This window comes from Pseudopodoces humilis, chromosome 7, assembly GCF_049639895.1.
Source record: "Pseudopodoces humilis isolate 2021_Gansu_Grassland_sample_001 chromosome 7, ASM4963989v1, whole genome shotgun sequence".
In the NCBI taxonomy this organism is placed as follows: Eukaryota; Metazoa; Chordata; class Aves; order Passeriformes; family Paridae; genus Pseudopodoces; species Pseudopodoces humilis.
This window is the reverse complement of record NC_142206.1, coordinates 16,270,424-16,291,958: the sequence shown is the minus strand read 5'-3', so window position 1 is coordinate 16,291,958 and position 21,535 is coordinate 16,270,424. Positions and strand designations below refer to the sequence as shown.

The 21,535-nt window shown below is 47.3% G+C and overlaps 2 protein-coding genes across 5 annotated transcripts in view; one reads left to right on the top strand and one right to left on the bottom strand.

Moving 5' to 3' along the window:
• LSP1 (lymphocyte specific protein 1) overlaps window positions 1–11,278 on the top strand; it is a 47,652-nt gene extending 36,374 nt beyond the window's left edge. For all 3 annotated transcript variants that reach the window (XM_005522347.3, XM_014252074.2, XM_088057493.1), the window contains exons 10-11: window positions 344–458; window positions 9,948–11,278. In XM_005522347.3, the coding sequence (XP_005522404.1) occupies window positions 344–433 (90 nt within the window). In that variant the 3' untranslated portion in view covers window positions 434–458; window positions 9,948–11,278. The remainder of the gene's footprint in view (window positions 1–343; window positions 459–9,947) is intronic.
• Window positions 469–21,506, bottom strand: PRR33 (proline rich 33). 2 transcript variants are annotated; one of them, XM_014252072.2, is made up of 3 exons: window positions 21,248–21,506; window positions 14,862–14,997; window positions 469–5,954 (listed from the first exon to the last, which is right to left on the bottom strand). In XM_014252072.2, the coding sequence occupies exons 2-3, from the start codon at window positions 14,880–14,882 to the stop codon at window positions 4,344–4,346; spliced, it is 1,632 nt and encodes a 543-aa protein (XP_014107547.2). In that variant the 5' UTR covers window positions 14,883–14,997; window positions 21,248–21,506; the 3' UTR covers window positions 469–4,343. The 2 variants fall into 2 exon arrangements, 1 of the variants encoding a protein (XP_014107547.2); XR_001331437.2 differs by lacking the exon at window positions 469–5,954 and adding an exon at window positions 13,468–13,862.
• Window positions 21,507–21,535: the final 29 nt, after the last annotated feature.

The window sequence follows — 21,535 nt, the reverse complement described above, 5'->3', positions numbered from 1 at the left end:
ATCTGGTAAATCCCAGAGTTGCCTGCCATAGATAAAAGCAACCCTGGCTTGGGGATCTGGGCTCCTAGATGAGCCCTCCCTCACAATGCCTGCATTGCATCTTCTTTCCTATTGCATATCCTGTTCTTGTTGTGTTACCTTATGCTTACTGAAGGTGGTGATGGATCTGTGCAGAGTTTGTGTGAAGGAGGCAAAAAGGCAGTACAGAATGGGCTATCTCCAAGCCCTCTGGGATTAAAGGCAACTGAATCATGTGCTCCTCTGGCTTCAGTTATTTGGTTTTTGACTGCCTATTTAGTGGAGAAAAATGCTGACTTTGGCTCTTCCTTTCTCTCCTGTTTAGTCCATTCCTTCTGGCAAAAAGTATAAATTTGTTGCAACAGGCCATGGCCAGTACAAGAAGGTGTTGATAGATGATGCTGCAGAGCAATAGTATGTCTGGAGAACTCATTAACCAGGTAGGTGGGATATGACTGTGCTCTGTGTAACAAACTCCTGGGCTGTTCTGGCAGGATGCTGGGATTATTTCTGCCAGCAGCACTTGGGGTGAATTGGAAGGTGCTGTATGGGAACAGCTGGAGCCTTGCTTCCGAGCCTGACTGTCTGGGCTGGAACAGAGTGGGTTACACAGCAGGGGTTTTGGTCTCTGCCTCTCTGATGCTGCTAGGAAGCTGGATACCTCTGTTAGTTTAATCTGCAGTCCCTCTGGTACTGCTGTTTGGGTGAAGATGTGGTTGCCTTTCAAAGGAATGGTCTCTATCTGCTGTCTTTCCTCGTGCTCTCTTAAGTTGTAAGGAGTAGATAGCTGGAGGTCATTCTGGCTGAGCATGGGGGCTGATGTACTTTTGAAATTCAAATATTTCTAGGGTTTAATTCCCAGATTTACTGAATTAATCAGGGAGAAATCTTTTAATGACTTCAGTAACCTCTTGGAACCAGTCTATAATAAGGTTGTAGCAGGAAGAATGTGAACATCTGCTGTACTGGGTAGACCAACAGAACAGAGAGAACTTCTCTGATGTGCAGCAAGGGAAGGCAGAGCTGGGTTGCTGTCTCTGTTCTGTTGACATGGTCTTTGGATCTCATGTTCTTATTGTGTTTATGCTCATAGATATCCTGGTGTTATCTTGAGTGGATGATAGTAGAGGGTTGTGGCAATAAAGAGGAAAGGAATGACATAGAGTGGGGGATAACTGGTTGGATCCAACTGGGCAGCATCTGGCACAATGACTGGAGAGGAAGTTGAGGGTGAAAACAAGCTCATTCTCTTTTTTTTTCCTACTATAAAAAAGAAGCTTTATTTCATTGCCAAGGTTAAAATAGCTCTGCTGATTACAAAACACCTTTTGTTTCTGAATTCTTCTGGGGCCTGTGTTCCTTCTTTCCTCTCCCTCTCACCCTTAACGAGCTGGCTTCTGAGTCTTGCATATTGTTTTGTTTGTTTAGGCTTGTTTTTTTCCTTTTGTAGTGCCCATTTAGAGGAGATGCCCTTTTGAACTTGCTTTGGGATGGGCACCAGTACAAGCCAAAGACTGCCTGAAGCTATGTTTTCAGTCCACAGAACTTGCATCCTCAGCTTGCTTCTCTGCCCATGACTTTGAGAAACCTATAAGGTTTCCCCTTTGATCAGTCTCCTTTCTCCTGAAGTCTGTTTCAGTGCACCAGGTGGGAACCTACTGGGCTTCAGTTCTCAACAGCAAATAGGTTTTGCTAGGTTGTCAGCAGGTTTTGTTTGCCCTGAGTTTCTCTAAGCAGCTCAAATGAAAGTGTCTTTGGCTCTGGTCTTTGTCCAGTGTCCTTTCTTGAAAGGCAATGCACTATCACAGGATGTCCTCTAGGATCCAGCCAGCACTTCAAACAGCCATGGCACAACACTCTCTGGGTTTGTTCACGTGGAAGTATTGGGTTTTTTCTACTGTGAATAGCAAAATGGCTGTGATAGCTGAAGGAGCTTGGCTTGTTTCTTTTCTTAGGTTCTTAGCTGTCTGTTTTGTATGCTCTGAGCTCCCTGCTCCCCAACTCCTCTGTACCCCCTGAGCTATGTTCATCCTTTTTCCTTACTGCTGGATCACTGTCATGGCCTTACTCCCAAACCCTTCTGGCTCACCCCTGTCACTTGCTTTACACCACCTTATCTGCTTTCTAGTTGCTTAAACACAGGTGTGCTTTTTTTTTCTCCTTCCTTCCCTTCCTGGGCTGCAGGACCTCATTGCAGGCTATGGAACAAGAGTTTTTCTGTAAGTGTCAATTTGGGCTCTTAGCAACTGCCTGATGCTGTTTGGCATTGAAAAATAGGCAAATTCTGTGCCCAGTAGCATTCCCCTTCTCTTCCTCAGTAGAGCAGCTCAGTCTGGAGCACACCACAGTGACTTCCAGTGAACAGCCATTGACTGAAATCTGTTGCCTATAGGGACATGTCCTCCTGTCTGTGGTACTCTTGTGTCAGGGTCTGTCTCTGCAGGGCTTGCCATGCTTGCTTTGTGCCTCTGTCCTTTGCTTTTGGGGTAAAAGGGCTAAACCATACACATAGACCTGCCTTCCTCTGTCTCCTTCCTTCTGCTTATGGGAATTGCTCTCCCCAGTGGCATTTCCCCATCCTTCATCCATGTGCAGTGGGGCTGGGGTATCAATGGAAGCCTAGAAGATGTGAAACCTAAGCCTTAGGTGAGAGTTGCTGGCTTGCTCTGGGTGGTTGCCCTTGGTGCAGGACAAAAACTGTTTTAAAGCACAAGTGCTTCTTAAACCACCTTCACCTAGTCTCCCAAATGCAATCAAAGTTGGCTGCTCTGCTTCATGCCAGTACTGTGGCTCTTGTGCATGCAGACCTTTGTGCTGAGGCATCCACCTGGCTGGGCTGCAGTAAGGTACCACTTATCACTCTCTGGAAAGGTTGGCTTTATCTGCATTAGGTGTTTTACACTGCACTCTTCAAATCTTTTTTTGTGCTGCTGTGTGGATGTTTCTCTGTAGCCTTCTCTTGCAGCAATGTTAAATTATTCTGGTGAGGCTTACCTAGGATTCACTTGTGATTACTGGCACATTTCCAACCTTTTTTTACTTTTTTCTTTGAAAACCGGGGGTTTGAAGAGAAAATCCCCACTTTAGGTTGTTAAGATAATATTCTTCCTATTTGGTTTTTGCCCTTTGACTAGCAAAGGGCTTACAGAATAGAGATAAGACCAGTAAAGTGAAAACTTAAGATGATTTGCTAAATGAACTGTTCTTACAACATCACTGCAGAATAGGAAGACTTTAAAAAAGGCAAAAGAGGCTCTTTGTTTTGTTTCTAAGTTTGTTTGCAGTTTGGCTTGAGGAACTGCTGGTCAGTTCCATATCCTCTGCAAATGAAAAAAGAAAACACTGTACACAGCTCTTCATACTATATTTGGCCTAAACATAGCAATCCTATATTAGCTGTATAGGAACACCCCAGCATCTGACCAAGTCCCTTGTGAAACTGAAATAACCTATCTCCCAACTTCCATGCTCACAAGCCTGCTGTCAGTGGAGTTGCAAAGGGTAATACTGGAAAGCCCAGTTGTCTCTGGGTGGGCAGAGTTGGGGATTTTCCTCTAAATGCCCTTTTTTCAGGATATTGGGGACAAGCAGGTGTGCAACTGTCATGATGTTTGCCCTGAAAATGAGACTACATGGGGTTAGCAGAAGCCCTCAGAAACCAGCACCTTGTTAAATACAGAATTGGATACCCATGTGCTAAAGCAAGGTCTTGTTGGTTATTGTGGAAACATTAACCATCAGCTATTGTGGTGAAAACATGGTAAAATACATAATGGAACTTGATTACCAAAACAAAATTATTCTTCTGTGCATTAGTATTTACTAGACTGGCCTAGGAGGTTGTCAGAAGATGCCCATTTTGTTAGGCAGAGGAACTGCTTGGTGAGAGCAGGGTATCTTGCTGTCTGTTCTCTGTGCCTTGGGTGAAAGGATGAGTTTCCATTTCGTTCAACTGCTGCTGTTCCTAGGATCTATCTCTGTCTTAGATAAATGCAAAAAAAACTCACATTCCATTATCCTACTCAAAACTGGTCTTTTTTCTATAGGCAGTTTGTCCTCTTCACTCTGTTACTTCATCTAGTGGTTGTTGTTGACTCTTTTTAAAACAAACGTTTGTTTTCCTGTGACCTGTGGATGTGGTAGCTATGTTTTTGAGCTTTTGAATGTATGGAGAGTAACCCTTAAACCTGCAGCATGGGGCTGCTGGCTTGGAGGGGTTTTATTTAATTTCCTTTTTTCCTTACTCCTGGCTCCACTGGGCAGTAAACTTGGTCACAGGTGTCCTCTTGGTTGGTGCATCTCCAGAGGGGTGGAGCAGCCTGGCTTCAGTTGACCGACCATCCTGATGCCGTTCTATTAAAGCTCTTGGTGTGCTCCTCGGCCCCTTTGGGTCGAAAGCGGCTCAGCTCGAACACTGTGCTGATCTTTGTCATGGGTTTGGCAGCCAGTTCCTTCAGTTTCCGGGCATCAAAACGTGGCTTGTGTAGAAGGATGGGTAAGCGGCGGGGAAGAAAGACGCTTTCTTCCTTCTGTGGCTTCTTCTCCTCTGCTTGCTGCTTCCTCTCCTTGGTGAGTGTCACCTGGTATAAAATGGCATCCCACATTCTCATGGCTTTTGATTTAACCAGCATGGAGTCTTGCTTGATGACTGCTTGAGCAGCATCCTCTTTATTCCCTTCCTTCTGTCCCAGCTTTTCTGGCTCGGACTCTGGGAAATTAGTTGCTTCTGGCTGCACCATCAAGTGCTTCTTGAGGCGATGCCAGCCACTGGCACCACTTCCAGGAGGTCTTGGTGCTTCTACTGACGATGATGCTGGCTCAGCCTTGGGGAGACAGCCAGTGTTGGGTAAGCTGGGAGTCATCTGAGGTTCAGGGACGTGTTCTGCCTTGGTGTCTGTGGATGTGGATCCAGTACCATCAGTTTGTGCTGGAGTTGCCGTCGCTGGACGTGTTTGCCTCCAGGGAGCGCTGGATGTTGATGGTTTTAGCGCGTCTCTGTCTTGCTGGGGCAATTCAGGAGCTGTCGTGGATCTGGATATTTCAGTATCGCTTCCATGGGTTGTATTGATGTGGGCATCAGAGGTGCTGGGCTCCTCAGTAGGGACAGGTCTGGGAGCTTGATCAGGAGGCTCTGTCTCTGCGGCAGGAAGGAGGGGAGGTTTTGGCAAGGGGGGAGTGGCCTTGCTGTCTTGAAGTGAGGTGGGTGTCTGCTCTGGAGATGGTTCAGAGCTGCTTGTTTGACATGCTGGGGAGGTAGGCCTTTTGTCTTCGTGGTTGACAGTTCCTTGGGTTGGGTTTGGTGTGGGAGTCTTAGCCCTGGGGGGCTTGACACTGTGGAAATAAGTGTTCACCCTGGTGACGTAGGTAACCCCTGGTGCCTGTTCTGTACTGGGTGTACTGGAAGGAGGAGGCTGGGGGAGAACAGACAATGAAGGGTCAGATGGAGAGGGAAGGTGGGAACCCATGCCTTGAGGCTGCTGTGGAGTCTCAGGTGCTCCTGGCTTCTGTAGCAGTGGCATGGCTGAGGAGGCTGTGAGCTTGACATGTTCAGCGATGCGCCGCTGCTCGGTGACCTTCAGTGCGAAAGGCTTCCCCTTTCGGAAAGGGGAGGGGGCACGGTGGCTGACGGGCCTGATGGAGAGGTGGGTTGGCAGGGGGGCAGAGGGGGGTGCTGTGGTTTCAGGGGGCTCTGCTGGGGCAGCGCTCTCAGCACGCTCTTGGTCGGGGCTGGCTTCGTTCACAGGCGAAAGGCTGGAGCGGAAGGACTTGCCCTGCTCTGAGGTGAGGATGGCGTTCTTCCTGGCTGCCTTCTTCAGCAGCCGCTGCAGCCGCAGGTTGTCCTTCCCAGGCTTTGGTAGGGTGGGAGGGGGAGAAAGGGGGTGGTTCTGGGAAACAGACTGGGTGGAGGATGATACTGTTATCAGCATTGTCATTTCCTGCAAGAAAAGACCAAGTTTAGAGCTGGTGTGGGCTTAGCCCTGGGCTAGATTCTGAAATATTGATATACGAGTCCTCCTCTTCCTCTCTCTAAAAGCTGTGAGTATGGAGTCAATACTGTGGGAGAAGAGCATCCATATTTGTTTTGTTGATCTCTCGAGGTAACCTCAGCCAGTCTTGAGGGTGGGTGTGGTAGGGCAAGAGATGTCCTGGGGGAAGCTCTATTGCCAAACCTGGAGCCCTTCTGCTCCTGGCATTAGCACAGTGAGAGCTCCTGGGGACCCCAGATGTTCGTGTCTTGGCAAGTCCTAATGGGATTTGGAAGGAAATGTCAAGGGAAACAAAGTGGGTTTGAAATTTTGAAGCTTTGAAACATCTCCAGAGGCAAAAAGCAGGAATGTTTCATGGCTTTCCAAATTTCAGTTATTAAACTCTGATACAATGTTACATACAACAGAACAGCCATAAACTACATGTGTCATTTGAATCAAAGTCAACACTGGCCGTGATTCATTTCAGCTGGCATGAAGACACCCCTGTGAAATACAAGGCTTCTCAGAAGCTCTTTTTATTGGTGAGGAAGTGCTTTGTCACAACACTGACCCTGGCTGGTCTTTTCTCGCTGCATGAAGCACAGGGACAACATTTTCCTTCAAGATAAAACCAAGTTTTCTCATTCTCCTGGGAAGCTTTGCCACTGTCTTGCCTTTATCTCTCATTCCTGAGTGAAGTAGAAATGGATTGTGCTCTGTGTCAGGTCTGATCTCCAATAGTAATTGATGCCCTTTGGCCAGTGCTGGGCTGCTCCAGCAGGGTTGCCTGGCTGCTTTTCCTGCTCTTACTTGTCACTGCCTCCTTTCTGGGGAGTGCTGGCCAGTGGAGCTCAGTGACCACTGCTCAGGTGAGCACACTGGAGCTAAGGGTCTGTGTTGGGCATACAAAAAACTAGTCTCAGTTCTCTCTCTTTATGAGCAAGCTGGGGAGCACCAAACAGCTTCTGACCTGCAGTGACTTCTTGGCAGCCCCAGGAAGGAAATCTGACTCTATCCTGGCTCTTGCTCAGCACAGAGTTGCTGAGTTTTGCTATGAAATGAGGCATAAATCATCAAGCCCCTTAATCCCTGGTGCTGGATGCAGCTGAGCATCCTGAAACAAGGAAGAGGAGGGCAGGGTGATGTCAGGCTTGCCCAGGGGGGCTGTTTATTTCATGTGCTGTGTTTGTTCCTGGTGGCTCCCAGCCTGCTCTGGTTAGTGTGGGTGTGTAACATGATACCTACTGTGCAGGAAAACTATCCTGAGCAGAACTGTGAAAAGTGCAGCTCAGCTATTTGTGCTTGAGTGCCCAGTGCTGGCTTTGGGCTTGCACTGCTGCTCTCAGCACTGGGCTGGGAAGGGGATCCATACCCAGCAAGCAGATGGTGTGTCTGCCAGAACTGGTTGGGGATGGGGGGAGAAGGATGACTTTTCTCTTTTAAAGGCAGCAGTAGCAAATAAAAGCACTGAAGAGGTGGCATGTTGAGCTCAAAAGCTTCAAGGTCAAGCCCTCACCATGGTGGGTGAGCTGCCCTCCAGAGCAGAGGCTGTAGTGGGCAGGGTATAGGCAGTATCTAGCAAGTGGTGCATTCAGTACTGGAAAGACATGGATCTGCTGGAGCAGAGGAGGACCACAGAAATGATTAGAGGGCCGGAACACTCCTATGAGGACAGGCTTGAGAGGCTTAGGGTTCTTCATCCTGGAGAAAGGGAGACTTCATTGTGGCCTTTTAATATGTAATCGTGGCTCATAAGAGACATGGGGACAGGCATTTTAGTAGGGCATGTTGCAATAGGACAAAGGGTAAAGCTTTTAAACTAAGAGGGTAGATTCAGAGTAGGCATAAGGAAGGAATTCTTTATGATGAGGGTAGTGAAACACTTTCCCAGAGAGGTGGTGCATGCCCTGTCCCTGGAAATATTCTAGGTCAGGCTGGATGGGGGTCTGGGCAGCCTGATTTAGTTGCAGATGTCCCTGTTCATTGCATGGGTGTTGGATTAGATGACCTTTAAAGGTCCCTTTCAACTAAAGGTCCCATTCAAGCCATTCTGATTTACTTTAGCTGTAGGCATGAGAAACCTGCTGTTTTCTGTGAGGGGGCTTGCAGGGGATTTGTGTCAGCTGGGGGTGACAACTGTTGGACGTGCCCAGTGTCTTATCAGCTTCATTCCTTAGGCACAAGGCTGTCATTAGGATTTGCTTTGTTCCAGGAGCTACTCTTAGAGGCAAGTCTTCACTGTTCCAAAAAAAAGGCTGAGAGCCTACTCCTTTGTAATATACCTGCTTTCCTCCCCAGCCTCATAGGTATTTTAGGTTCTTCTGGGTCAAAAAGCTAAAATGTCGCAGTTGGAGGGACACGTAGGTATTTCTGTGACACTGCTCTGGCTCTGTTTGTGTAGGAATTGGTAATTGCTTGTGGTTTTTTTTTGTGCCTTTTTAAAAATCTGCTGAAGGGTGAGTAAATACATGCACCTCATGGTAGGATTTATTGTGGAATGACTTAATCTGCTGCTGTTTAATGTGATCCCATGGACAGACTCTACTACAAGATGAGCTATGGTGCAGCAGCACTGGTAAACCAGATTTATAAGGCTGACCTGCTTCAGGCTAGTGTAGGGAATACTAAAGAGGTAGGGCAGTGAACTTCCCAGCTACTGATCAGCTCTTGGAGTGTTTTCCTTGTCTTATGGATTGCTGCACTTCAGAAAAATGCAGCTCACCACGAGTCAGAAGGATCTTGCCTGTGATTTGCTGCAAACTGACAGATGCTACTGAGGAGGGCATGGGGGCTCTCAGAGTGGAAAGTTTAGTATGCACACACCAGGAAAATCCCTCTGCTCACAAAGTCAGAAGCTGCTTCATGTTGTATAACCTCAGGATTTGTTGTCTCTTACAATAGTCTGTGCTCTTAAAATCACTCTTGCTGCTATCTCAGTATTCTATCTGACTCGAAATCTGCTGTGCTGTGGGTCTTGAGTCCTTATGGGTGGTAACTTCCATGGCATGTGACTGTGTTGGAATCTGTGTGCTTGGACTAATGGAGCAGTGAGGATGCTAAGAGACAGCAAAAGGAAATCAGCTGTTAATTTATTTGTCTTCCCTGTCAAGCTTGGCTTTGTTTTGAGTCTCCTTCAGAGCTTTGTGTGCTCAGGAGAAATTCTCAGTGAGGAATATTTGTCTTCCCCCTTGCCACCTAATGAAACAAAAGTAAAGGGACATACAGACTTGCTTTATTGTCAGTGGAAAGGCTGGAGCTGAAAACCAGGGGACAGGAGGGGAGCCACTGCCTGGGACACTTGTGTGGGTTTGCAATAAGCTAGAATGAAGTGAACCTAGAAGTCAAGAGGCATTCGAAGGGTTAAGTTTCCCTGCTTCTGGTTGAGTTCCCATGGGTGGATGCATGTTCACCTACTCTTGGACCCCAACTGTTCTCCTGACTTGGCTCCATTAGCAATCAGCCCCAAATCAGGAATAATGGGGAGAATGTCAGCATGCAGGAGTCATTTATCAGGTGATGGAAAAGTCATTTGTGTGCTGGAGTCCCTTGGCTGCACCAGCTGTCGTGCGTGGAGCAGATGGAGGGAGAGCTGCAGGAGCCCAACACTGCTGCAGATGGTCCCAAACAGAGCATCAGGGGCTGGGGGGACACTCTGCTTTAGTGGCTTTCATCAGCTTGGGAGGAAGCCTGCAAATCTCCTTGGGGTGGGAGACAGCATGGCAAGAGTGCAGCCATGAGCCCTGCTGGGTGTGCAGCATCTCCTCTGCCACAGGCATGGACATTCCCAGCACGGTTCAGTTATGCTGAAACCTTATGGGTGGGCTGATTCACAGGGCTTTGTGAAAATGGGTGGGAGAAACCCACCTGTAATTGCTAGAGAAGACAGGGTGTCTGTATAGCCCAGGGTATTGCTCATGAGAGGCCAAATGGTATCCATAACATTGTTTTCTTGTCTTGCAGCTGAGCTTGGTCCTGACTCAATGCAAGCCTCCACGCCACTATTTCCTCTGCTCCACAGAAGATAATTGAAGGATGTTTCTCTACTCCTGACTGCTGTCAGTCTGCTTTGGGTACTGCCTGCCTCCTCTTGGGGTTTGAGCAGTATCCCACACTGCCTCCAGACGGAAGAAAGGAACTACATCAGCTGACAAAATTCACCCCTTTTTTAACTTTCTGTGTGACTCTTTGGCTTTTTTTTTCTATTTTTTTTTTTTTAATGTGTCTCTGCTATGGAGATGAGAGGCTCTGTTCTCTCTCCTTAAGAGAGGGATCTGCTGCCCTGCTGAGCAGGCAAGGCTTTTGTTATGTGATTAAGAATTTCTCCTTTTGTGGCCCTTGGTGGCTGGGTGCTGGCAGAGAAGGGAACTTGAAATCTGGTGAAGAATTGGTGTTTGAAAGGAGGGCAGGTCCTGAGTGTAAAAAGATTGCAAGGAGAGTGTGATGAGAGTGCAAGGACCCCTTGTCACTGTTGGTGCCAGCTGTGGGTAAAGTCTTCCCCTGTTTATGATGCAGCCTGTGTCCCTCTACATCATCTGCTTTAGATGGGGCTTCCATCTACTGGTCTCTGCATGCATCAAATTGCATTCAACCTAGTCCTGTTTTTTTTCTTTAATTTCCAGATCATTCTTTAATCACAGTTATGTACCCGTGCCAAAATGTTCCTGCCGCTTTCCTGTCTCAGTAGGGCAATAGCAGCTTTGTTTCAAATTGCTGCTGCCTTCCTCTAAAATGGATTGGAGATCTCCTTTCCCAGGTGAGGAGTGCTGACCACTGGTGTTATCTCCCTTCTCTGGGAAAGTGATTTGCTTATTCTCTAACCCGTGGACTCCAGTGCTGGTGACTGAAACACTTCTAAAAGTTAGATGTGGTGGCACCTTGATAACTTGCAAGCTATGTTCCTGAAGCTGAGCAGGATATCTGGGAAATGGCTGCTGCTGGAAGCGATCTTGGTGAAATGGCATCCTAGTGAATTGTTTGTGGAGACCAAGGCTTGCTGTGAACTTGAGGAAACTGAGTCACTCACGAGTGGCATTTCTGGGCCTGGGGTCTGCAAATCAGCTTCTAGGGTTGTTTCTAAACTCATACTTCATGGTGTTAACATGTCCCCCATCCCCACTTTAGTCTCATTCCTACTTTCTTGCCATGTCAACATCATATTGCAACTTGTTTCTACCCTCCTGGAGGGAGGACAGCTCGTTTCTCTGCCTGCATCAGTGTGCTTTCTGCTTAAAACTTTCTGCCCCCTTGATTTTCTTTTTTTTTTTTTTTGTAAGCATTTAATAAAATTTGAAGAAGATGTTGTAATGATGGCAACTCTGAGAATTTTGTTCATGTAGGAGTCTGCAGCAAAGCTGTTTTTCCAAGACCTTGAAACTCTGCTTGAATGCGAGGTGGAGGAGAGGAAGCATCAGCCTGAGTGGCAGGAAGAAAAGGAGCTTGACATATGCAGGAAAGGGGTTTTCAGTGTGCCTGCCCCATTTAGATCTGTTATTTTGCTGCATTTTTCATGGGGAGTAATTGCCTGTAAAAGGGGAAGGAGCAGTGCTCGGGTGGGCAGTGGAGCAGTCTGCAGAGTCTTCCTGGGGAGTGTGATCAGCTAGGAGAAGCACAGAGCTTAGCTCCCTAGGTAATAGACCTGAGCAACATCACAGGCTTCAACCAAAATCACTGGTCATGTCAGCTATAAAAAAAAAGGGGAAAAAGTCTTCCTCGGTATCCTGCTAATCCAGCTTCGATAAGGTCAGTATAGCTGTCTGTACTGGAACCCAGCACACTAATGAGCTGATGGCTCTATCTGGAACCATCTACCTTTTATAGAAAAACCTTTTTATGGGGGGTGGCCTTCCAAGTAATAACACTTTTATGGTGCAGAGACAATGAAGAGTTTCTGCTATCCTAACATTTTAGGAAAGTGTCGGTAAGGAAGGAGATAATTCCAATGTAACTTCTTGCTCTTATCTTTCTGCTGATTGGTACCCTTGTTCTCTCCATCCTCTGATTTAGTTCTGGGAGGCAGGAATTCAAGGAGTCCTGTGTTCTTCAAAGCACTGAGCAGCATGGCCACATTTTCCTCCCTTCAACCCTTCCTGTGCTATGCTGGGATTTTCCAGCGAGGCTGGAGCGGTAGCAGTGTGGTGCATAGAGATGCTCTGGGTTGAGGTGAAAATAATACTACTTTGCATGTGTGCAAACTGGTTGCAGCAATTTTTCAACACAGTTCTGTAGCTGGCTGGTGGAAATAATGGCTGAAAACTTCTCCAGTTACTATTCCTGTGCCCTGCCAGTTTGCAGAGGGCAGAGAAGGCCCCAAAGGCTGTTTGTGTGAGATTCCTTCTCTAAGGAGGGTTAATTTGCAGAGTGTATTTTCTCCCCTTAAAGCCCACAGGGACCTAGATGTGGTTTCAATAAACAACTGCTGTAATTGAGGTTGTGGTGACAGAAGAGAAGTGAGCAGGTTATGGGAGACCAGAGCTCTCTAGTGGTGGTCAGGAGCCAGGGAGAGAACTGGCTTGGAGCAAATGTGTGCAGCTCTTTATGAGATATTATATCAGCCAGGGGAAAGGTTTCCACAGCTAAATTAACTTGATGGTGTGCTGTTTTTCCTCCCAAAGTAACATGGTGTGCACATGGTGCTGGGTGGGACTGGCAGTGGGGCTACCAGAATGGAGAAACCTTCCCCATCTTCCCCAAAAATAAAAAAAAGGGATGCTGCAACCCAGATATGCTGGATGTGCATTTTGGGCAATGCTAAAGAGGGGATGAGTGCATGGAGGCTCATCTCTTCTCCCAGCAGGAACCTGCAGGGACCTGTGGCTGATTTTTGTGAGTGAAGGAGAGCAGGCTGGTGCCACTCTGCAGCAGTTACTGGTCTGGTGCTGGTAGCTGACTGCTTCCTATCTTTCCTCAGTTGATTGTTCACAGCACTGTGGTTTTTGCAGCACTAGCATCTCAGAGGCTTTTGCTATGAGACCTTAGCTCTGTCTTCTCCTGAGACTGCTGCATTTTGAGCATAACAAGGACAAACTGTCACACTGAGTCTTGCAAGATTAGTCTTAACCTCAAAGCTTGGTGGAGGAGACTAATGTTTTCCCGGCCCCTGTGTCTGCTGGCTGCCTTCATCCCCTGTGCTGCCATGCTTCCTCAAATTACCATCCCCTTGGCAGGCTGGCAGTGCCCAAAAAGAGGGACTGGGAACCCCTGTGTGGGCTCTCAGTGCTCTGAACTGGGGCTGTACCTTGACGTGTTGCTTCACTACAATTTTTTCTTTACCCATCTTGTCTAGATTATGCAGAAGGTGAACATGATTTTGGCAGCATTGGCTCTGGAATAAGTCTGTGGGAGCTCCAGTGATACTGTAATGTGCTGCTTGTCCTTATGTGTCAAGCTTCAGGGCTGTTTTTTTCACTGGAGGGTTTAACAGATGAATTCTACATGAATGTATGCAAGATGGGATTGAAAAACATGGTCCATGACTATTGCAATGCCATAAAACAGCATTATTTAAACTTGAGGGAAACTTAAATAATGGAAAACTCAAGTCTGCTTTGAATATATGTCTTTATGTAGCACTTGTTCTGCCTTGAGAATGGGGGTGGACTTCACTGGGTTCTCTTTCCAGGTATAAAATAATTACAGGCTCATTTTTGCATCCATCCTAATCTATATGTATGCATGCTAATTAACAGATTTCTGCTCAACTCTTGCTTGCAGCTCTGCACCGGGCCTCTGGCGTGGTAATGGACACAAGAGCCTAGAGTTTCCAAATGACTTTGTTCCTTGAAATGTGTTTGCAGCTTCTGCTCTTTGAAGGAAAGGTCAGCCTCGGGGACACCTGAGCCTGAATGTCAGAGCTTTGCCTCCTGCCACCACCACCACCTTTGGGAAGGAAAATAAACAGGCTCAAAGAGCAGGGCAGCTATAAATACTGAGGTGGCAGCTGATACGCTGTAGAACGAGGTTCTGAGGTTGGTCTGTTGGTAGCTCCTTGCCAGCTCAAGACACTTCCTCTGACACTGCATTTTATGCCTGTGTCCACACATATATATCTACATATCTGTATAGAAGCAGGTTAAGAGAAAAAATGTATTTCACATTGACAAAAGTGCCATTGGAGCTAGGATTTACTATAGAAGTGGAACCGTTGCAAGGCTCCTGGTAATGAGACAGGTGACTTCCCTGGGATTTTGCATTGAGTCCCCTGAGGGTTTTGGTTGCAGTGGAATGATTTGATTTAGATCACAAGTTTTCAGAAAGGTGCTTCATCTCTTCTGGATAACTCTCAGAAGTCGTGGCTTAGCAATGCTAAATACAGGCATTAAATAAACAGAAAAAAGGGGTCATGTGAGACTGATGGGAAGAATGGGGCAAGGCTGAGGAAAAGTAAGGGAGATATACCATTGGGATTTATACAAGTGAGCACTTTAAGGCAGGAAAGCAGCAAATTGCAAATGTAATGATTCAATGAGCTGTTTGGTTGGGTGGGTGGGTCTTCCCCAAGGTTGTGGAGTATCTGAGTGGGACACAAAACAGCAGCTCCAGGCTTTGGTCCTGACTCCCATCCTGCTGCTCGGTCATTATCCTCACTGTCAACCTGTCTCAACCATTTAAGTGTAAAGAGTGTGAGGATGAGACCCAGCCTCTATCTTGAATGGCCAAACCTTTGATCCATTGTCTTTGGAGGGAGATACTTAGCCTAGATCTAGGGTGTCCAAGCAAGAACTCCTGAATCCCACATGGATTGTGCCTTAGTTATCTAAAGCAGATGCAGCAAGGACATATCCCAGAGCAAACAAATGAGTGATGGAGGAACAGTCTACCACAAAAATCAAATAAATATGAACTGGAAAAAAAACCGAAAAAGAATATATTACTTACTGATGTGTAATTTGTTTCCATCTGAAATCATTTGCGTGTTGGGAGCATCATGTTACTCAGTCCAGTTTACGAAATTAACAGGAGATTGTTCCTTTGAGATCGTGCCAGGTGCTGGTTGCTTGTGACTTCTAGAGCCCTGTAGGTAAGTTCAAAGCATCAGATAGAAAAATGTTTATGGTAGCCACTAAGTACGAGAGGTTTCTCAAAATTAAATAAAGGGACTTTCTGAAAGCATGAAAAGTTCCACCACCTAAAATTAGCGTGAAGAGTGGCTATCAAGTAACACAGTTGCGTGCTCCCAACTTTGGCTCTGCAAAGTTCAGCATCTCAAGTACTGGAGAGGTGAAGGACAGAGGATGGAGATGTTGCCAGGGCAGCTATTCTAGCAGAGTAGCTCCAGGCGATGAAACCAGTTGGAGGCTTTTCAAGTTGGCTGGTAAGATTTACTGTTTTGCAAAAGTCAGGGTTGCAAAATGCAAATTTGGAGCAGTGCTTTGATTGTTACCTTCCTGAGAGAGGAAGAGACTGAACACTGTCCTTACTTGTTCCTGGCAAGGGACATGCTATGTGCAGAGGATGCAAGTGTGGAAAATGCTGCACTGGGAGCAGAGAGGGTTTGGTGTTGATTAGTTTGGTGAATTTTGGTTGAGGGGTTTATGTGCAGTTTGACTCAAGGATCTCAGCTAAGACTGCTCAAGTGAGCTGATAAGGATGGCACCAATTCTAGCCTTTGTCCTGGGCAGCCTGTGAGCTGCTCAGACACCATGCAGGTGCTTACTGCCTCTTGGCCTTGAGGCATCTCATCCAGCATTCCAGCTGACTTCCTAGGTTCTGCTTTTTCAGAGCCTTTCAGGAGCCTTTAAGTGAGAATGCCATGGCAGCTGTGGGGTTAAACATACTCCAAGGAAGATGGGGGCATGTGAGAGCAGTTTCCTGGAGATCTACAAAGGAGCTTTTTGCCCAGGTTAAACTTGGCCTGTTTCATACGGCTTTTGAGATGCTGGTAAGCTATGCCACAAAGCCAGCTCTGAAGGCAAATTCCTTCTGCTTCTCCCTTCTAAGCCTTGTTGCTCATGGACTCCTCTCTAATCTGAGTTACTCAGACATGGATCAAGGTAGCAAAGCTCTTCCTTCATCCATCAGGGGTCTGGCCCATCTGATGAGGCTGGTTCGTGTGGGAAGGGGGGTACGTGCTGGTGCTTTGGGGTGAGTGTCAGAGGTGAGCTCTCCATTTGCTTTCTTCCTCTCTGCCTCCCTGATGACTGGTGAGATCCTGCCTGGCTCTGCAGGTCATGCTGCTCCTTATTGCAGTGAAGACCTCTGGAAGGATTTGGGGTAGGTGCTCAGTCCTTCATACAAATACCCTTATGCAATTAATTTCTCTCTCACAGCTTCAATGTATCAAAAATGCCCTTCTCTTTTAGGAGTGCTAATGATTTTGTGTGTCCCCAACACTGAAGACTTTTCTGGGGAAAAAACCCCAAAACCCAGGCAATAACAACCCAACTGGAAACTTAAGAAACTCCATATTCTGAATAAGAATATTTTAACAGTTTTTAGATATGCCCAAGGAGAACACATTGTTCCCTGCTCTGCCACTGTCACCACCGAAACCATGCCAGCCTAATGCAGGTATTTACAGCATGCACTGTATGAATGATGAAGGGCTGGCTTGTGTTTGCACATGCTAAAGTAGGGAGTGGTCAGATCCCTTCCTGTTTCTTACCAAAGATGTAGAGTTTCTGCTCTTACAGGCTAAGAGGGGATAAGACAGGCAAATATTTCTACCAACCAAGTTTCACAAAAGGGATGACACACTAGAGACCTCCATGGAAATTATTGGTTGACTCCCTCCCACCGGATGCAAGGAGGAGAACAGCAGTACCAAGAAGCTGAATGGAGGTGTAATGTGGTCATCAATAAGAGAATGCTTGTTTGTTGCCTTTTATTCTCCTTTTTATGCCTCTGAACTTTTGCAATTTCATGAACCCACAACCAGGAGAAGGTGTTGTCATCTTGAGGTTCCCCAGACACCTTCCAAGGTTGAGGTAGGTGAAACCACACCTTGGCAACTGTTTTCTCTCCTTGTTAGCTGGATGGCTGCTGCAAGAGGTGCATCACTGTGCATGGCAAACACTGCACCAGGTCACTTCTGGGGAAAGGAGAGGCAACCAAGGATGGAGATCCTGAGCCTGAGTGCCAAGTGGATGGTATTAGAAGAGCCAGGGAGAAAAGATGGTCTTTGCTCAGCCCCTTTGGGCTGTTTCAAATTCCCCAGGTTCCCATTATTACCACTAAAATGACAGTGGTCTGCTAATACTCAGAGGAGCTGGTTATAAAGTTTAAGGCTATTCTGATCTCTTCTTGACTGGCTGCATAAAACATGTCATTGGTTTTTGCCCAGGAGCAGATAATAATTATATATATGTATTTATATTCTGTCCTTTCTCTGAATGTACTTACTTAGCCACTATCTGATCTTCCTTTTTATTGACAGCTACTTCAATTAACTTGGAAAGAGTGTTCAATGAACATAGGGCATCTACTCTAACCTTGAACTGCTGAATAAACCCCTCTGCAGAATTCCTTTCTCTGGGGTGGGATAAAGAGAAGAAAGGGCATAGGGGAACTGTATAAAATTTACTTTGCTTTCTTAAATGGCTTTTGTGATTCCCATTTCCCCTCTGCCCTGAATCATGGTAAAAGGTTTATAACCGAATGTCACAAAACAGAAAAACACATCCCCACACTTTCCCAGTCAGCTTAATACATTTTTCTGGATACCTTCAATTATTTCAAGGCTGTTATTTGTAGAAGCAGACAAACATGCCAAACCCAAAATACCTATATCATGCAAAAGAGTAAAAAATGTAGTTTTGAAAGCATTCAAACATGACTTTGGAGAGGAGGAGGAATAAAGAATCATTCAAACTGCAAACTCAAGTAAAGCACATTTTCCTCATAACAAAATTCACTTTGGATAACTTCACCATTTCTGAATGACAGAAGGTGCCACTGAAAGTCACTCTGTAGCTCTACCATGAAGGAGTCATGGGCAAGTCTGGGTGAGGTAGGACCTCAGGAGCTCCTCTTGCCCAACTCAAAGGCCAAAGCAGTCTGCTTTGGAAGCAGATCCATTTGTTCAATGTTGGAGAATAACAGGTAGATGGGGATAGGTGTTGCTTTATCTGAGAAATTAGATCTGTCCTGGGCTGTGACAGAGTACCAATTTTATGGGAAGGATGTAGCTGATTTTATTTACAAACTCTGTAGGCTTTAATGAACATGTAGGATTTTAGAGTTCCAGGGCTGTAGAAGTCTTCAGATGAACTTTTCCAGTGCTATTTCAGCTTGCTGGCTGAGTATTAACCAGCCATGGAGGCAATGATCCATGAAACTGCTGCCTGCTGACTGGTGTGCAGTGAGCACAGGGAAAGGATATTTTAAAAACAAAACACACACACAAGCCTTTGACCGAGGTGCCCATCTTTATGCAGTTTGAAAAATTATCTGGGCTAATGTGTGTGTGTTGTGTGTAAAGACATCTCCCCTGTGTGCACTGGCTGCTGCAATAGGTCAACCAAAAGCCAAAAAAGATGAGAAGAGCTGATTACAGCTTCCCTGCAAGTGGCCCAGCAACACAATAAATTCCTGTGGCCCATCTCAAATAGTCAGTCTGGGTGTTCCTACCTACCAAGAAGAAATGTGACATTGTGCCAGGCTACCTATGGAAGCTTGTCTAGATCTCTGTTCCAGCCTCTAGTTCCTGGTCAAGGAGGGACATTGGTTTGCTGTACCCTCTCCCAGGTGGAGATAGTGTCACAGTAAAAGCATGCCAGGCTCTGGCTTGGGGTCACCTGGCAGAGGGACTTTTTGTGGTTTGAGACCCTGGTTTGTGTCTGTGACCTCATGTGTGCTCTTTGGCCTTGGGGCTGCCTCCTAACCTGGAGCTGGTGGGAGAGAGGGGCTTCTCCATGACAGGTGCTTGCTGCACCCTCACCTAATGAAACTGGGTAGCTTTTGGTAGCTGTGCAGGCACAGCTGGGGTTGTCTCTTCCTCACCAGGTCTCTGTGATCAGTAGGGAGTGTGAGGAGGTGGTGTTTGCTCGCTCTCTAGGCTGGTGTGGCTGTGCTGTGGCAGCTCGAAAGAAGTCCTCAAAAGTCACCTTGCTGCAGGTGCAGGGAGAGCAGATGATGTCAAAACAGTAAAAATTATATATCCTAGAGCAGGAGCATCTAAAGTAGTAAGAGACAAAGCTGATGAGGAAAATGCAGCTAAAGATTGTGGATGAAACTGCTGTGTGATGGAAACAAGAGGTGAAATAAGGACTTGACAGAGAATATGTGAAAAGCAGGGTATGTAGATAAGGCATGAAACAAATGCTGGAGGGGCCTGTAGTTATGTGCTAAACTGGATAGAGAGACCCTCAAAGGGAAGGAAGGACAAACATAAATTGGGCTGTGGGGAATGAGCCTTGGTTGTAAACCATTTGCAGAGCAAATGTGTGGATCAGACAAGCCCTCTTGACCAAGGGATGGAGAAGGTACCCTCAGTCCCATGGGAGGAGGGATCCAGATCATGCCGGGACTGGAAATCAGATGCATGACGTGGACATGAGTGTTCTGACAGAGGCAGTCCATAGAATGCACGGGTGTCCTTCGGGATGGTACTAAGCAGAAAGGCCATGCTCCCAGGGCATGGTGATGGGGAAGACAGAGCACGGACATGAGATGGGATCTGAAGACGGATGTTGTCTGGAGCAAGTTGCTAGACACGTCCATGAACTGAGTGGAAACTGCAGGCAGCAATGCCTGTTTCTCATCTATTTGAAAGTGAAGCTGCAGCAGAGAGGTCTGACTACCTGTTCTTCCCATTGCTTGTTCCAGCCTCACCTTTGTCAAGATGCTTGGAGAGAAATCTGAGTGAGCGCTCCCCTGCCAGTGCACACAAGCAGCACCGCTCTGGTGGAGGCTGTGCAACCCTGAGAGATGCTCCCACTGCTCCTGCCGAAAGGCTGGCGGCAGATGGGCCCACGGGAGCCTTCAGGTCCACATCTGCTGGGGAGCGCCCTGCTGTAAGCACAGGCTGCGCTTGCACACACACACACACAGACACACAGACACACACACACAGACACAGACACACACAGACACACAGACACACACACAGACACACAGACACACACACAGACACACAGACACACACACAGACACACAGACACACACACACACACACACATACACAGACACATACACACACACATACACACATACACACACACACACACACACACACATACACACAGACACAGACAGACACACACAGACACACACACACACACACACACACAGACACACAGACACACACACAGACACACACACACACAGACACACACACAGACACACACACAGACACACACACAGACACACACACAGACACAGACACACACACAGACACACACACAGACACACACACAGACACACACACAGACACACAGACACACACACACACACAGACACACACACACACAGACACACACACACACACAGACACACACACACACACACACAGACACACACACACACACACAGACACACACACACACACACAGACACACACACACACACAGACACACACACACAGACACACACACAGACACACACACACACACAGACACACACACAGACACACACACACACACAGACACACACACACACAGACACACACACACACACAGACACACACACAGAGACACACAGACACACACACACACTGTCTTTTGAGCTGATTGATCCAGCCCTTGGCATGACAGGCCGGATTGTGGCACCCATCGGCAGCAGGGACAGTCCATAGATGGCAGGTGGACACAGGGGGCTGGGGAAGGCTCCTGCCAAACCGGGCCCACCACAGATGTAAAAAGAGAAACAGCTGGGAGCCTCCCCTCCCATGTGTCCCCACTCTGCTGCTGGTTTGGGCAAATATGGTATTTCTTGGAGGCATGCCCAGCTGGTGGAGAGCTTGAGGGAAACGAGGAGTGGAAGATAGCAAACCAGCTTTCACACTGTGCTTTCGGAACCACCGAGCAGTTCTGCTGTGTTAGTGCTTTGGGCAGAGCTGGAGGGGGGAGTGGAGGTGATGATACCAGGTCTGGCCATGTGTTCCCGTGCAGCTGCTGCTCTTCTCAGCAGCACAGGGTGCCCACCCATGTCCCCACCCCACCCGGCAAACTCCCACATGGAGCCAGGGCGCTGAGGATGGATGCACTGTCCCCCTCCCACCTGACAAATAACAAAAGCATTGGCTGGAGGTGGGTTGCAGGAGGGAGGTGAGGGGATAAGCTGCCAGACAGCTGGAAAAGACAAGCTGGACAGGAGATTCACATTACCTGGTGACTGGGAGGCTGCAGCACTGTGCTCCCACTCCACGGCTTTAAAAGCTTGTCTCTGCATCCTCAGATGGGGACCCTTTCTTGCAAGCAGCAGGGAAAGAGTGGGCAGGAATCAATCTGTGACCTGAGCCAGAAATATCGCCTGCCCCACAGCTCCTGAACTTCTTCTCCACTCCTACAGGCGGGTAGGAAGGGGGTGCTGGAGCTGCCAGGCACCCAGGAGGGCACATGCTGTGTTGCTGGGGAGCCCTGCCAAGGGGAGAGGGGAGGGAGGGGATGGGAAGC